The 16,126-nt window shown below is 56.1% G+C and overlaps 2 protein-coding genes across 4 annotated transcripts; one reads left to right on the top strand and one right to left on the bottom strand.

The window, feature by feature from the left end:
- The first annotated feature begins 56 nt into the window (after positions 1–56).
- HPCA (hippocalcin) lies at positions 57–8,863 on the top strand. 3 transcript variants are annotated; one of them, XM_027516776.1, is made up of 4 exons: positions 57–154; positions 2,970–3,367; positions 7,640–7,745; positions 7,868–8,863. In XM_027516776.1, exons 2-4 carry the CDS (start codon positions 2,990–2,992, stop codon positions 7,963–7,965), a joined length of 582 nt encoding a protein of 193 aa, XP_027372577.1. In that variant the 5' UTR covers positions 57–154; positions 2,970–2,989; the 3' UTR covers positions 7,966–8,863. The 3 variants fall into 3 exon arrangements, with proteins under 3 accessions (XP_027372577.1, XP_027372569.1, XP_027372584.1); XM_027516768.1 differs by lacking the exon at positions 57–154 and adding an exon at positions 497–598; XM_027516783.1 differs by lacking the exon at positions 57–154 and adding an exon at positions 620–707.
- TMEM54 (transmembrane protein 54) lies at positions 8,416–15,680 on the bottom strand. The gene is made up of 6 exons (XM_027516755.1): positions 15,491–15,680; positions 13,072–13,265; positions 10,150–10,209; positions 9,809–9,997; positions 9,538–9,672; positions 8,416–9,099 (listed from the first exon to the last, which is right to left on the bottom strand). Exons 1-6 carry the CDS (start codon positions 15,504–15,506, stop codon positions 9,025–9,027), a joined length of 669 nt encoding a protein of 222 aa, XP_027372556.1. The 5' UTR covers positions 15,507–15,680; the 3' UTR covers positions 8,416–9,024.
- Positions 15,681–16,126: the final 446 nt, after the last annotated feature.

Raw genomic sequence — 16,126 nt, 5'->3', positions numbered from 1 at the left:
CTCCCCCCTCCCCACCCCAGACCTCAAAGACTGGAGGAGTGGGCGCTGCCCCTTCTCTGAAGAGCTCCGTTAGTTCTGGAGTTGAGGATTAGGGGCAGGGAGAGTGCCTAACGAACCGCCCAGGATCCAAATTCCGCCCTCGAAGGGACGCCAGGTAGGGACTGGGAAGGCAAGGGGCGGGGCTGTCGGGGCTTGTTCTCGGCTTAAGAAAAAGGTCTCTGGGCACTGACCGCCCGCCCCCCCCCCCCACCCCAATTCCCCGCAATCCCCACCCTATTCAGGCTACCTGAGTCCGGATGCTGAGATGGAGACCTCTTGTCTTCGTCCCCCGGCCGGGTGCTGCCTCGAGAGGGCGCCCCCTTCCCTCTCCCCCGCAGGGCGGGGGCGGAGCCTAGACCAATGCTGCCCGCGCTCACAGGGCTGGAGGGAAAGGGGAGGAACGGGGACCCCCCCAGGGGAGGGGCCCGGGGCGAACGCTGCGGGGCGTCTCCCTCGCAGGCCCGCCCCCCGCCCCCCGCCCGCCCCTCAGGCCGCCTCTGCCGCCGCGCGCCGCAGCAGCGCCGCCTTCCCTGCGCAGTCGGTGTCTCCGTGTCGCTGGGTGAGTGGGGGCCGCTCGGCCGGGGCTAGAGGGTGCGAGGAGGGGGCATCCCGGAGGCGGGGGGGCCACGTCCTGGACTCCCCAATCCTGCCGCTCCCGGACCTCCCAGGTATTTTCCCTTCGGGGACCCAGGGAGTGGGGCTGCCCCAGGAAAACGCGCGGCGCTCTCCAGGGTCCTGACCGCCGAGTGGCCAGCCTGGGAGCGGCGTTTGGGCCGCCTCGGGACGTCCCCTCTAGGAGGGGCCACGCGCCTGGCGCTCTCCCAGAGCTGAAAGGATTGAGGCGAGGGCCAGGGCGAGAACTGAGGAGAGGTTTGGAGAGGGTCTCCGAGGCGGGTTTCTTAGACTCAGCTTAGGTCCTTCCCATTTTGGGGACTGGGGGTCTTCGCGGAGACCGCAGAACCTTCTGCCACCCTCGTTTCCAAGTCTTCCAACTGGGAGGGGGGCAACTCTGAGGGTGGCAGGGAGGAGGGGGGCACTGGAAGATCTCTCCTGCCCAGCGCATCTCTCTGCCCCCGCCCAGATGACCCAGTTCCTTGGACCTTGAGGAGGGGACCAAGGGACACACTCAGCCGCCCTGGCCCCTGGCATTTCCTCAGTGTCCTCCCACACACTTGTTCAGTGGGTCCACAGCCTGGGGCAGGAAAGGCTGATTTAGAAAAGAGGGCCACCAACTTACAGAAACATGCGTGTGACACACTGCTTAGGACACACAGAGGTCCTCCAAATGGCCACACAGGCACATCCTCCTGACACTGTGATGGTGCACACCTAGTCACATGCACATATATGCACATGCACAGATATGAATTGAAACATGCAGGGAGACAAATGCAATGCAGAAGCCAGGGACAGACATGCATGCATGAGCACATGCACTCACACACGCTCATACATAAGTGCACATGCACACACAAGGAATCCCCCTCCCCTCTGCTCTATCTCACAGCCCCAGGCTGGGGGGGGGGGCGAGATTCACCTGCATACACCCCTGCATCCCTGCCCAGAACTGCTTGGCTGCCTCCTCTCCAATACCTTCCCCTTAGCCCTCCACAGTCTAACCTCTTGCACTGAGGGAGCCTTTCTGAACTAGATGAAAGGTTAAGTGTTGGGGGATGGTTGATGGCTAGGGGTCTCCCTGGACGAGGGGACCTTCACAGGTCTGAGAAGGGTTGCAGCTCCCTCTCCTGGCACCTGGCACCCTGGGTAAAGAAAGATGGCAAGGGTGTCTGAGGGTCCCACGTGCAGCTGGCCATGTGAGAGGTGTCGGCATGGGAGCTGGCTTATGATGCATTCATGAGACATGTGGGGTCGTGGGCTGGTGTGTCTTGATGCACAGGGTATGGGAGTTGTGTGTGTGTGGTGCTGTGTCAGTACGTATGAGCTGTGGAGCAGAGGGAATGTTGCTGTGTGTGGAGGCATGGTGACCCTGGGTGTGTGTGTGCTGGGTGCTGGCATGTGAGTGGCAGGGGAATCTGTGTGTGGATTTGGTGAGCTGTTTGGCTTAATAGACATCAGTATGTATTCATTTGTTTACTGTTGGCATCTGGATACCTGTAAATCTCTTTTATTTATTTAACACTTAGGTAGCACTATATGTGCAGGCATCTAAGTTCTTCATATGTATTAACTAATTTAATCCTCACAACAATAATGAGGTAGGTACTATTACTCCCACTTCACAGACAAGGCAGTTTAAGGAACTTGCTCAAGGTTACATAGGTGGTAAGAAGCAGAGCTGGAATTCAAATTCACGTGGTCCGGCTCTGGAGCTCAGGCTAATACCTATCTTGTTCTGCCTCTTGTCAAGCACACATGTGTGGGAGGGAGAACAGGTCAGTGTTTGGGTTGCAGGTGTATTTTATGTGAGCAGGTGTATATGATGCCATAGGGGGGCAGTGGGCAGCAGGGAGGAAGATCAGAGGGCCTTTTTGAACCTGGCTGGAAACTCTGGGAGTTAGCACTGTGTCTCCATGGCTGTGTGACCTGATCCAGCTCACCTCATTTCCTTGAGCCTACCTTTTCATCTGTAAAATGGGCTAATCGCTAGGCTTCACTTGTGTGAGGGTGAAGTGGTGTTCTCCTGGGAAGGCTTGGTAGCTGGCACTGAGAAGGGCTTCAGAAAGGTGAGCCCCTTCTCTTCCTCTCTCTCCAGATCTGTTCCCTGCAGAAGTAGAAGGTCTGGGGAAATGGTGTGGGGCTGACAAAGTGGCAGGGTGCTTGGCAGGCTGTGCGATCTTGGGCCAGCTCCTCTGTCTCTCACTGGGTCAAAGGAGAGCCTGGGGTGGCTTGGGACTTTCTTGGAGTGTTGTCAAAGGGCCAGGAGGGCCTGACTTCTCCTCTTTGTCCTTTGACCCCCCTGGGGGACCCAGGTGGGACTTGGCTCGTGGCCATGGGCAAGCAAAACAGCAAGCTGCGGCCGGAGATGCTGCAGGACCTGCGGGAGAACACAGAGTTCTCCGAGTTGGAGCTGCAGGAGTGGTACAAGGGCTTCCTCAAGGACTGCCCCACCGGCATTCTCAACGTGGATGAGTTCAAGAAGATCTATGCCAACTTCTTCCCCTATGGTGACGCCTCCAAGTTCGCGGAGCATGTCTTCCGCACCTTCGACACCAACAGCGACGGCACCATCGACTTCCGGGAGTTCATCATTGCGCTGAGCGTGACCTCGAGGGGCCGCCTGGAGCAGAAGCTCATGTGGGCCTTCAGCATGTACGACTTGGACGGCAACGGCTACATCAGCCGCGAGGAGATGCTGGAGATCGTGCAGGTGGGCCCCTGGACCCCTCAGAATACCAGGCGCAGGTCCCAGCAGCTTGCACCCGCCAGCCCTCTTTACCCTCCCAACAGTCCTTGTGGGTAGGCGAGTGGCAGGTGCTCTTCTTATAGCCTATTTTTAAAAGTCTTTAATATGAAGTAATTTCTGATTTAAAGAAAAGTTGAGAAAACTTCCATGTACCCCTTACCCAACTTCACCAATGAACATTTTTATCACATTTGCTTTATCATTATGTGTGTGTATATGTGTGTGTGTGTGTGTGTATGTGTGAGATGTTCTGTTGTTCTAAACATGACCCTCTACCCCTGAATACATCAGGATAGATTTCCTAAGAACAAGGACATTCTCTTATATAACCCATAATATGATTATCAAAAGTCAGGACGTTTAACATAGAAACAATGTTATTATCTAACTTACAGACCACATTGAATTCTGCCAGCTATCTCAATAATGTTCTTTATAGCATTTTTTTCCTCTGCCCCAAGATCACACATTGCATTTAGTCATCCCATCTCTTTAGGCCACTTTAATCTGTAACAGTTCCTCAGCCTTCCTTTGTCTTTCAAGACTTGACATTTCTGCAGAGTACAGGCCAGTTGTGTTTCATTGATCCCAACTTACTCAGGAGGAAACAGATGCTCAGAGAGGTAAAGACATTTGCTTGAGATCACACAGACTGTGAATGGGCCACCTGGCTCTGTCGCCCACATTCCATCTGGATCCCCAGCCATCTTCCAACTAATTGATTGAGAGCCCACTAAGAGCCTAGTACTGAGTGAAATCCTTACACCCATAAGCTCAGTACATCCTTACAACAACCCCATGAGGCTCAGAGAGGTGAAGTGGCTTGCCTAACGTCACACAGCACATAAGTGGAGTCAGGTTCAAGTTGGCCAACACTCAGAGCTGCCTCTTTAAAGGAGTCTGACTTCCAATTCTGGAGTTGGCTTCAACTCTTACATAGCTCATCTGTAAAATGGGGATGGTGAGGCATATCTCACAGGGCAACTTAAGGACCTGTTAGGAATGTCCTTTCTTAGTACAAATTTAAGTATAGCATGTTAGCTTTATGTCAAAAATCTTCTAGGGTGCCCATCTCCTCAGCACGTTGAGGTCCATCAGAGATCTGGTTCTATTTTACCTAGTCAATTCCTTGTTCACTTTTTTCCTGAGCCTCTGTTTCTTCACCTGTAAAATGAGGGTGTTAACCCCTACTCCCCAGGCTATTGTGGGTATAAAGCAAGATGGGAAAGCTAGCAGAGGGCCTGGCAGATATCTGGTTCTCGGTAAACGTTAGTAATTGTCAGTTGTTGTTTTCTCTTCTGCACATTCTCCACTCCAGCTGGAATGGCCTTTCCAACATCCTCAGAATGTGCTACTTTGTACACGCTCTTGTTCCTTTTCCTTCTGTCTCTCTGAATCCCTTCCCTTCTGGTCCCTCAGCACTGCTGACTGCCCCCCTCCCAACTCATCCAGTCTCTATTGGACTTTTGACTTTGGCTTCTGGGTCTGCTCTCTCCAGCTAGAATAGGATGGGCTACCTTGGGATGTGGTGTCTTCCCTATGTCTATTACTAGGGAAAAGGCTTAATGAGTGTCAGTAACTCCCCTGGGCCAGGCAATAACTCACTAGTTGATGGATAGTGGGGAGTTCTCAGGGTCCTGGTGGAAGGGTTGGGGTAGCCAGGGTGGTGGACAATCTCTCAGGGATTGGGCAGCAGGTCAATACCAGCCAATCCACATGAATGTCCATGTTTTACCACATAGTGTGGTTGCACTGGTGTACACTGGTAAATCTCAGCCTTGCTGGAAGCTCCAAGCCCAGGGCATTGGTCAAGCCAGCACCATTCTCTGGACATCCTCAGGATCCCTTCCAGACTGGCCTCTGCTATTTAGACAGACCCTGGTTTTTTTTACAGCAGCCCAGGGGACCCAGACAGCCAGTGCAGACAGAACTCTGCAAACCCTAGTGACTGATTAATTACAAGTTGGCTCCAGTGAAACAATGAATGAGCAGTAATTCCAGACAATTAATTAGGAAGCCCAGGAGAAGGCCAGTCACCGGGGAGCAGTCACTCTCTAAGTCACTCACTCAGTCCTTCTCAGGACCCAGCCCTGAGCCAGGTGGTGGGCATACTAGAAGGGAAGAGATCTTGCCTCAGTCTCTTGGAGCCCCCATTCTGCTGGGAGAGACAACTGTGCAGGCCACACAGACCAGCTCAGGACAGGGGTACAAAGGTGATTTGAGAGTCCAGGGAAGTAAAGGGCAGGGAAGACCTGAGGATGTGGTGAGTGAGTAATGATTATAGTATAAGCTGCTGTTTACTGACCACTGACTGCAGCCAACTACGTACATTATCTCATTTAATACTCTGGATGGTACAAATGAGGGAGATATGATTACTCCCTGTTTTACAGATGAGGAAACTGAGGTTATATACTTGTCCAAGGCTACAGAGCAAGTGATTAGTGGAACCAAGATGCTATTCCTGGTCAACCTTACTTCAAAGACCCTGTTTTGAGGGGTCGTTAGCCCTCCAAAATCATCTATCAATGACTAAGAGGGAGAGGGTTCTAATCTGGTCTCTGCCATCAGTTTCCTTTCTGAGTCTCAATTTCTTTTCTGGAAAATGGGGATCTCAGTACCTGCTTTTCAGGGCTATTGCAAGGGTGAGAATAAAGTATGTAAAAGTACCTTGCACATAGTGGGTGTCTGTAAATGGTAGCTAGTATTATTGTTCCAGGCAGAGGCTATAAAACCTGAAAGGTGGAGGGGTATCTGGATATGGCAAAATCATCTACTAGGGGAAGCCTGATGGTGGAGAGCAGGGACCAGAGTGTGAAGTGCCTTGAATGCCAAGGGACTAATGTTTGGACTTGGTAACAGGGCAGTGGGAAGTGCCAGTGGCTTTTAAAGAGGGGAGTCCCTGCCAGATGCCAGGCATCCTGCTAAATTCTGCAGGTCTGGGTACTTTGTTCTTATCTGTATGCTGGGGGTAAGGAGCAAAGGCAAAGAAGTACTTCTGGAGAGGGGTCCCCAATGGAGGCGCTAGGGCAGCATATGGGCCCTGACCCAGCATGCATCAGAGAAGGCCTCCCTAAGAAAGCACCATGTAAGCTGAGTCCCAAGGAGGAGTGGGAGGCAGCAGAAGGAGCGTGGGGCAGCATCCAGAAGGAGCTGGGTGCACGGCAGGCCTGGAGGGAGGCCTGTGTATCACGGGAACGTGGGGGCGGCCCTGGGCTGGGGACGTGGCAGTGGAGATCTGTGTTTGGAAAGAGTTTTCAGAGGTGGCCCTGGGAACAGACCCGAGAGAGGCCGGAAGAGACCACTGCGGAGACCAAAGCTGGATCTGAAGCTAGGGAAGTTTATGGTCTGGGAGAAGAAGGAAGGCTTCTCGGAGGAGGTGTCAGTAGCAAAAAGCTGGCAGACTGAGGCGACCAATCTGGGTCCCTGAGCTCCGGGACTGCGGGACCCAGCCCACAGGCCAAGTCCTACGTGCTCTGTGTACATTTAGCGCAAAACCCCTCCTTCGAGTCGCCTCCGTAGCTCCTGTACCTGGCGGCTGCGGTCCTCCGCCCAGCCACAGCCCAGGCTGTCCCCGCCCCCGACTGATGGTCCGTGCGTTTATTTGCATAACATGCCCCGCCCCCTGTGGACCTAGTCGCCTCCCGCCCTCCAGCCCTTAGGGCGGCCCTGCGCCCCCTGCCAGCCACAGTCGCATCGCAGTCCAGTGCCACCCGCTCCTGCCCAGCGCTCCCTGTCGACCATCGAGGGCGGGCCACCCGGAGCCCCGAAGTTTCTGAGAAGCGGCTCTTCTAACCTGGTGCTTAACTGGGAACCTTCGGCGTCTGGCACAAACTCCTTAGCTGGGAGTCCCGGACCCTTCGCCATCTGGGCCCCGATGTCCTCCAACATCTCTCCTGACCCCCTGCTTTCAGCCAGCCCCTGTGCCCACTCAGAGCTGCCCTCTGCGAGGCCTTTGTGCATGAAAATTCCTCTGCCAGCAATTCGTTTCCCACCGAACGCTCCAGAGGAACTTGGTCAGGGACCGACCGCTCCCATAGCCCCCTCTTCCGGGAAGCCTTCCCGGTCACTCCTTCCAGAACCCCCCAGCTCCCCACGCCTCCGCCGGTCCCTCTCCGCCTCACCTCGTTGGGAGCGGTGATCGTCAGCGCACCTGCGGGCGTTTTTGGACATAGTTGGGGGTGGAGAGCTCAGGCAGGCTCCCCTTACGCTTTGCCTTCCCCACCCGCCCCCCAGGCCATTTACAAGATGGTTTCGTCCGTGATGAAGATGCCGGAGGACGAGTCGACCCCGGAAAAGAGGACCGAGAAAATCTTCCGCCAAATGGACACAAACAACGACGGTGAGGAGGCAGGGGCGGGCGCGGCGGGCACCACTCCCACTTCCTATGCCGCAGCTCTGCTCGGCCACCCCTAGCTGCTGTTGCCTTCTCCCCCCTTCATTGCTCCCCGCCTCGCCCCGCAGGCAAGCTGTCCCTGGAGGAGTTCATCCGCGGGGCCAAAAGCGACCCGTCCATCGTGCGTCTGCTGCAGTGCGACCCCAGCAGCGCCTCCCAGTTCTGAGCGAGAGGAGCCAGGTTTCCCCTCCCTGCCTTCACTGACCCTCTCCCGGCTCTCAGCTTCCTCGCCCTTGTGTCTATCCAGGCTGGGGGGCAGATGGCCACCCCCAGGGTCTGCACTCTGGTGGGGAGCCTATGGGGAATGGAACCCTGCTGTCCCCCCCGAGGCCCAAGCCAGCAAGTGGTTAGCACCCTCGTCCCAACCCACCACCCTATCCATCCAAGAGGCAATATCAGCCTTCCGCAATGATCGAGACAAGGGTTCTGGCCTGGTCTGCCCCTCAGAGTCAGCCTTCCCTTACCTAGATATCAGGACTTAAGCCACTCTCCCCTCCCCTGTAACCCCCACCCCCCAGCCATGAGGCCAGACTTCCCTCGCCCAACCATGGGGCAGGCTCCCCCACCTCCACCCCGACCCTTGTAGATCTCAGCCTTGGTGGAGCTGGGAATCGCACCCAGGTAAGGAGCTTGTCTTTTTATTTGGAGGGGAGAGAAGGATTCCAGAGGCCTAGAGGCTTGAGGAGAAACCATCTTTGAGCCATCCTTCCTGGCAGGAGGGCCTTAACTCCGCCTGCTCCTGCCCTTGCTGGCCTGGAGGCCCTGATGCAAGAGGGAAACCTCCTGTTTCCGGCCCCCAAGCTGTGAGGCCCAGGATCCTACGCCTACGTTTTGGCATTCTGATGAACACAGACCCATGGACCCCTCTTTGTATCTCTCAGATACACACACAGACCTACAGACAGACAGGCAGACACAATTGGAAACCCCCCACCCCAACCCCAAAGCGTCCTGTATGGAAAAGAACAGACCCCCCTGGCCGCACCCCTCCCCCGCTGCATGCACCCACGTGGAGCATCTCTGTTCTTTTTAATGACTTCAGAATAAAGTCTCCTTTCAGTGCAGCGGGCTGGGTGGCCGGAGGAGAGGGGTGAAAACCTCACCCGGGTCCTGGAGTAGTGGCCATTGAGCCCTCTTGGCTGGTTCCAGGAATACTGGCCTGATCGCAGTGTGGACTTGGTTGCAGGGCCCCAGCGGCCACGGGGCCTGGATGAGGCATCAGCTGTCAGAGAGTCATGGGCCCGGAGCTAGTGCGGCTTGGCAGGTCAGGGTCCTCCACGGGCTCTGGACTCTCCTGCATCTGTGGAGACACCAGAGGCTGCCAGGCTGGCTGGGGCTGGGTTTGGATGTCAGGACATCCAGGAAGTGGGAGGAGGGGAGGCCTGAGAGGATCTTTGGGGTGAAAGGATACCATTACTCTCTACTATGCAAGAGCGAGGCCATATGCCTGCAGTGCGCCCAGTTCCTGTCCAGACACCTCTCCCCCTGCTCAAGACTCATCCTGGGGCTCGGGAGAGCCAAGTGTCAGCTGTGTGACTTACCTGGGAGAGCTGAGTTCTCTGAGCCTCTGTGTTCTCCCTTTTGTCCTGGGGGAGAAGACTGTTGCCCCAGTTTTCAAGGTGGGGGCCCTTTACAGAGGGGTGGGGGCAGATCAGCCTAAGCCCCCCAGCAGGGGCTCCCAGGGGATATGGGGGAGTTTTTAGGGCTGGAGGGGAGGGTGCTGGATAGCATGCCTTACCATGCGATGGCTGCTTTTCCCCAACCAGGGCCTCAGTTCCAGCACCTGGTAGGCGAGCTGGGCGCTGCGGACAGCAAACACACTCTCTGCCACACAGAACAGTAACGAGATGCCCCAGAGACACAGGCTGGAGCTCTGCAGGGTGGGGAAAGGGGCAGAGATGGTCACCTGGGGTTGGGGAGTGAAGGGCGGGACTCCAAGAACCCTTCCCACCTCTGATGAGCCCCTGGTTGCCCCCCTCCCTTCCCCCAGCCCAGGCCTAAGCACTTACGTAAATGCGTGTAGGGTCGAAGGGACAGTCGGGTGCCAGTGCCAGGCGTTCGGGGCCCCCAAAAGTGCAGGCGGCCAGCAGTGCCCGGCCCTGGGTGGCAAAGGTCATGGCGATCGAAGCCAAGAGGCCGAGAGCACAGGTCAGAGAGAGAAGGGCACAGGCCACACTCGAGCTAAACACTGTCCAGCGCTAGATGGAGAAGACCACTGGTCATTGGACATCAGGCCTGGCCCCCTGGGCAGCTCTAGCCCCCGTGGGGTTACGCCCTCCAAGCAGGCCAGACCCTTGGCGGTAGCTGCTGTCCCAACCCCCGCAGACCCGTCCCAGGAGGTACCACGTACCAGGGGGATGCTGGGGAGGTAGCGTGACAACACGATGACTGAAATGCCTGAGGTGATGACCTGTGGGGGAGACTCAAGTCAGCTCTGCCCCCTCCCCTCCTGGGGGAGAATGGGCAGGGGGGCCGGCCGCTCTCCAGTAAAGAGTCCATCATCGCCAACTCTAGCCCTTCAAACCCCTACCACCTGCTTAGCTTTGATCTCACTTCCTCCATCTGTTTAGGGGCGCTGTCTCTTCATGGTCCAGCCCCGAAGTGACGCTTCTAAAACACTGTCACCCCCTGCCTACAACCTTCCCTGACTCCCCACTGCCTACAGCTATATTTCTCAAACCTCTGTATCTCAAGGGTCATAGAGGCACGTCACAGGATATACATGACATGTCTCCCTGGAGTGGAAAAGGTTTTGGAAGAAACTAAGTAACTTGACTGGCAAGGAAGTAAAAAAACAAAATTGTTATTTTAAAATAGACTAGTACTTTTGCCTGGAGAATCCCATGGACTGAGGAGCCTGGTAGGCTGCAGTCCATGGGGTCACTAGAGTCAGACACGACTGAGCGACTTCACTTTCACTCATTGGAGAAGGAAATGGCAACCCACTCCAGTGTTCTTGCCTGGAGAATCCCAGGGACGGCGGAGCCTGGTGGGCTGCCATCTATGGGGTCGCACAGAGTCGGACATGACTGAAGCAACGCAGCAGCAGCAGCAGGACACTTTATGGAGTAGAATTCCAAATCCCTAGGAGAAGGCAATGGCAACCCACTCCAGTACTCTTGCCTGGAAAATCCCATGGACGGAGGAGCCTGGTGGGCTGCAGTCCATGGGGTCACTAGAGTCAGACACGACTGAAGCAACTTAGTGGCAGCAAGAATATGTTAAACTCTCCCAGGCTCTCAGTGACCTGGCCCTGTCCCACCAGTTTCTCAACTCCACCCTGGGCCAGGCTCTTCCCTCATCACCCTGGATGTGGACACCCACGCAGGGCCTGGCCTTGATGCCAGCTACACAGCGCCTTCTCAGGAACACCTTTCCGGCTCCTCTTCACCTGCTTGGGTTCTTCCTCCTGCAGGCCTCCCTAAACAGCCCTGGTCCCAATAGGTGGGGTGACTCCACTATTAAGCCCACCAGCTGCCTTCTGGATCTTTTGGGTTCCACTCAGCCAGACTCCTTCCTTCAGTCCCCTCACTTTATCAGGCCTGGGCTGGACCCACAGGAGGCAGCTTAGACTCTGGAGGGCCCAGTAATGCCTATAATTTGCTGTGCAGACACAAGAAAGTGCCTCAGACTCTCTGGGCAAACTAAGTCTGCTCAGCAGAATGAGCTCATTTGACAGTCAGAATGACACTGACTTTGGTGTAGGTCACATTGTTTCACATCTAGGGTGGCTTCTTTGTATCAGCAGGAGGTTGAGTGAATCCCTGAGTCTCAGTTTCCTCATCTGTAAAGTGAGGATAAGAGCGGCCCCGTGTTGCAGGGAGCTGTGGGGATTACTTGAGGAAATAAGAGCACAGCTGAAGTGGTCCACCCCAGAGCCCATCTCTGGTGGACCTTCAACCCTGGGCTCACTGCCTTTCTCACAAGGCTGGTCAGAGGAACAAAGTACAATAACACACTACACGTATCTGCACGGCCTAGCTCTATCCCACTGACAGAGGCTCTTCTACTTGCTGGGGCTTCTGATCCTCACTTATCCAAGGCTTGGGGCAGCAAGCTATCTAAGCGTCACTTTGCAGGGGAGGGAGCAGGCTTAGAGGGAGAAAGAAGTCCCTCAGCCAGGAGGTGGCAGGGATGGAACTCGGACACTGATGTGACAATGTTCCCCAAAGGCTGCTGACAGCTGGGAAAGGGTTTTGTGAACTTGAGAATACCAGACCCCTTCATTCTTATATTCATCAACCAGGTACTGACATCCGGTCATACCCACGGCTTCTATTTATTGAGCCCGTATTATAGTCCGGGGCTTCCCTGATGGCTATGCCTGCAGAATCTGTCTGCAGTTCCGGAGACCTGGGTTCAATCCCTAGGTCGGGAAGATCCCCTGGAGAAGGGAATGGCAACCCACTCCATAATGCTTGCCTGGAGAATCCCATGGACAGAAGGCCTGTCAGGCTACAATCCACAGGGTCACAAAGAGTCAGCCACTACTGAGCGAGACTAACACTTTCATTTTCACTTCATTATGAAGGAGTGGGTAGCTATTCTCTTCTTCAGGGTATTTTCCCAATCCAGGGATCAAACTCAGGTCTCCTGCATTGCAGGCAGATTTACTGTCTGAGCCACCAGGGAAGCCCATTTTATGACAGTCCGGGCCTAATGCTAAAGCTCCTGCCAAATTGGCTTTTTCAGTGTCTCCAGAGGAGACCATATCCATTCCCACCTCTACACCTTTGCATCTGCCATCCTCTATACTTGAAATGCCATCCCAGTTTCCTTTCCTACCTGCTGGCCCCAGCAGGCTTCCTGTCCGGGTTATGGTAACTGTAGCATATCATCTTTGAATTCCTATTCATCCATTAAGACCCACCTCGGGGGCCTCCACCTCTGTGAATACTCCCAAGCTGAGCTGATGCTCCTTCCCTCTGTCCAACAGTGCCTTGACTATTTCCCTATTGCAGTAATAATCCTTGCTCGCAGTAGTGAGTGCTAACTATGTACCAGGCACTGTGCTCAGCACTTTATGTGGATGATCGCCTTCAGTACTCATCAGGACCCTCTCAGATGGACAGTGTTACCATCCCCATTTTATAGATGAGGAAGCTAAGGCAAAGAGAGCTTGAGTGACTGGTCTGGTTGGTAGTGGTGGAATAGGGGTGAGTGCTCAGGGCTCTCTGCCTGCACACTCCAGGCTGTGGGTGGGGACTCATCAAAGACCCTGCCAGCCCCTGCCAGCCCCCTCCTGCCAGTCATCCTCCCAGCCTGGCCATACCACGATGGCAGAAGTGACAGAAAGGATGTCGACCACGCAGTACTGCAGAGCCACAGCGTCATTGGGGGCAGCCACGTAGCGCAGCACGGTGCCATGGAGGAGAGCGGCTGTGATGAAGCTCACGTGGCCCAGCACGACCAGCACCAGCCCGGTCTTCATCAGTACCTTCCGGAAGTCACCCACGCTCAGGCCACCTGGGAGGGACAGCCACATCAGGGCCATGGGTGGGACTCATTCCGCTGGGCAGAGGAGGAAACTGAGGCCCTGGCAGGAGTGATGGACATTAGGTTCTAAATCTATTTCTGGATGATTCGGGGCCAGTCTTCTCTGAGTCTCAGTTTCCTTATCAGGGAAAGGGGTTCACATTACTTTCATGGGAATCCTTGGATCTCTAAGGTTGGAAAAGCATACAGGTGGTACTTAATAATAAGGGGTAATAGTCTTTGTTAGTGTTCAGGGTCATGAGTGGCACAGTCAGGATTTGAACCCAGGTCTCTAGCTCTAGACCCATAATCCTCTAAGCTTTGCATCCCCTGATTTTTTTCATCCATACATTTGTTACATCAGTGTTCACTGAATGCCTGTTCCATGCCAGGCCCTGAGGCACCATAGAGAGCTTGATGGTCACTGGTCTAAACGCCAGGGAGCCCCCAGTTCACTGGTCAGGGATCAGGTACTATGCAGGACTCAGTTTGGTGGATAGGACCTGGCACATAGTAGGGACTCAGCTCACAACTGCTGAACAGACTCAGGGTAAGAAACTCAAGCTTCTGAGTCTCCATTTCCCCATCTACAAAATGGGAAGAATAACCCTTGCTTCCCAGTGGGGAAAGAGGGTCCCCATGAGAAGATAGACGGGAAAGGAGGGCATACCCTGGGTGCAAGGGCACTGGGCAGGGACACAGCAAGGTAGGGAGGCTGGGGTCAAAAGAATGTCGTATGCAAATCCTATCTGAGCGCCCACAGGTGGCTGCTCAGCTCCCATCTGCACACCCCCCAGGACCAGGGAGTCCTCCTCGCAGCTGTTCCAGATAGCTGGAATGTACCCTGTGGTGCCTGGCTCTGCATATGATGGCCCCTGGACCCACCAGCCCCTTCACTCTAGCCAGCTCTGTGAGACTGAAAGACTGGCCTGGCCCCTAGAACTAAACAAGCCCCCCCTTCTTCCTTTAGCTGCTCCTTGTGGAGCCTCTGAGTCCCTTTCCAGATCTCGATGTCCCCATCGGTGGCAGAAGGGCAGATTGGGTCATATTTCATATATGGGGGTTTTGCAGAAAGAAAGGAAAAAAGGGAGTGTGAGGTAGGAAGGAAGGAATCCCTGGATTGGATGTTCTTGGGGGCCCTATGCCAAGAGGAGGCCCCCAGGGAGCAGGGAGGGCTGGAGCTCCTCAGTCACAGCCCCTCTTTGACCCCCCACCAGCCTCTCTCCTTTCTGGGCCCCAGTTTCTTTCCCCAGAGGTAGAATGGGAAGGGGTTGGCCTAGCCGGTTTCTGAGACCCCTGCAGCCTGCAGGATGCTCTGGAACTATACCAGATCTAGGAGGAGAGGGCAGACGAAGGGCGGGACAGCCACCGCGGGACTGGATGGCGTCATGAAGATTAAGTGCTGGTCAAACAGGAAGGGGCATGGCAGCCTTGTCCCAGGAGCCTGACCCACTTCACTCGGTCCACCCACCTCCCTGGCCACCCAGACACACCAACTGGGCTCATGAGCAGCAGCATCCCAGGACCAAGACTTGGTCAAATCGGAGGTACAGCGCCAGCATGGGGCTGTGCTTGGAGCACTGGACAGAGTCTCGGGGCAGTCCTGCTCAGGAAGGTCCTAGGAGGGGTTGCTGCCCTCAGCACTTTACAGATGAGGAAACCGAGGCTTGAAAGTTCTCTCGGTTAGAGAGTAGGGATTCCCCAGATCTGTCCTGTGACGGCGAACAGCATCACTGTGTCCAGGGAGTGAGGGGAGGGGACCCGTCTGTCTCATTCCTCTGTATGGATCTGGGGAGCAGAGGGTAGGGAAACCGGAGCCCTTTGCGAGGCTAAGGGAGCCAAGGGCAGGCAGCCTCAGGCTCAGAACTCCCTGGGCTCTGGATACCCCTCCCTCCGCTCTGGCTTCTGGGGAGCGGGCGCTGCTTTCCTCCCATCTGGGGGAAGGGGTCCCTCCTCCGCAAGAAAGGAAAGTGCAAGCGGGCAAGGTGCGACTCCACCTCGGGAAGATACCAGCAGCCCGCCTCTCGCCGGCTCAGTGCGGGGAAACTGAGGCCCAGAGCAGAAAGTGACCAGCAGAGAAGGTGGCCTGGACCGCGGGGGTTTCCGGGCGCCCACTACAGTGCTCCGCCCCTGCGGGAGGACTTGGGGCGGCGTCGGGCCTCCCGAGCCGCCCCCCGATCCCTACCCCTACCCCCACCCCCACCCCCGGCGCTCACCCAGGCGGAGACACATCTTGGCTCCGGCGCCGCGTCTCCGCGGCGGCTTCAGCGGGGCTCCATCCCGGGCCGCAGCCGCCGCGCGCCCTGCAGAGCCCGCGCCGCGCCCACTTCCCGCCGGGAGCCCCGAGCTCCCGGCGCCCGGCCGGCCTCCCTTCCCGTCACTCCCCGGGCGACCCGGCCCCGGGAGAGCCCTAGCACCTCATTTACATCCTGGGCCGGTCCGACCGGCTGGACAACCCCTCCAAAGCCCGCCCGGCTGATTCACAGCGCTGGCCCCACCCACCTGCGCCGGCCTCGGATGCCGGCCAGCTCCCGGCCACCGACTCCTCCAGCCCACCCCATTCCAGGGATGCCCATTTTACAGATGGAAACAGGCTCAGAGGAGCTGCGATCGTCCTGGCTAGGGAGTGAGATGGGGGCCTGGTGCTTGGTTGTCCTGACGGGTGGGCACATGACAGGAAAGCCCCTGGGTGAAGGCTGGGAATCCACTTCTTTCTATAGGGTGGGGAAATGCCACGGTGAGTGATGAAAGAGAGCTACCTAGAGAATTGGGGACTGACCTCGACCTGCTGCATGACCGCAGGTAAATCACATTTCCTGCTGCCCCGGCCCAGGATCCTTCTGTGCCCCACA

This window comes from Bos indicus x Bos taurus, chromosome 2 (genome assembly GCF_003369695.1).
Source record: "Bos indicus x Bos taurus breed Angus x Brahman F1 hybrid chromosome 2, Bos_hybrid_MaternalHap_v2.0, whole genome shotgun sequence".
NCBI lineage: Eukaryota > Metazoa > Chordata > Mammalia > Artiodactyla > Bovidae > Bos > Bos indicus x Bos taurus.
The sequence above is the reverse complement of the archived record's forward strand: the minus strand, read 5'-3'. Positions and strand labels throughout refer to the sequence as shown.

Coding starts and splice junctions, on each gene's coding strand:
- HPCA (XM_027516776.1), top strand. CDS start 2,990: ATGGGCAAGCAAAACAGCAAGCTGCGGCCGGAGATGCTGCAGGACCTG. Junction 3,368..7,639: donor AGATGCTGGAGATCGTGCAG/GTGGGCCCCTGG, acceptor CCCGCCCCCCAG/GCCATTTACAAGATGGTTTC. Junction 7,746..7,867: donor AATGGACACAAACAACGACG/GTGAGGAGGCAG, acceptor CTCGCCCCGCAG/GCAAGCTGTCCCTGGAGGAG.
- TMEM54 (XM_027516755.1), bottom strand. Junction 9,673..9,808: donor TCGACCCTACACGCATTTAC/GTAAGTGCTTAG, acceptor CCCACCCTGCAG/AGCTCCAGCCTGTGTCTCTG. Junction 9,100..9,537: donor GGAAAAGCAGCCATCGCATG/GTAAGGCATGCT, acceptor GTGTCTCCACAG/ATGCAGGAGAGTCCAGAGCC.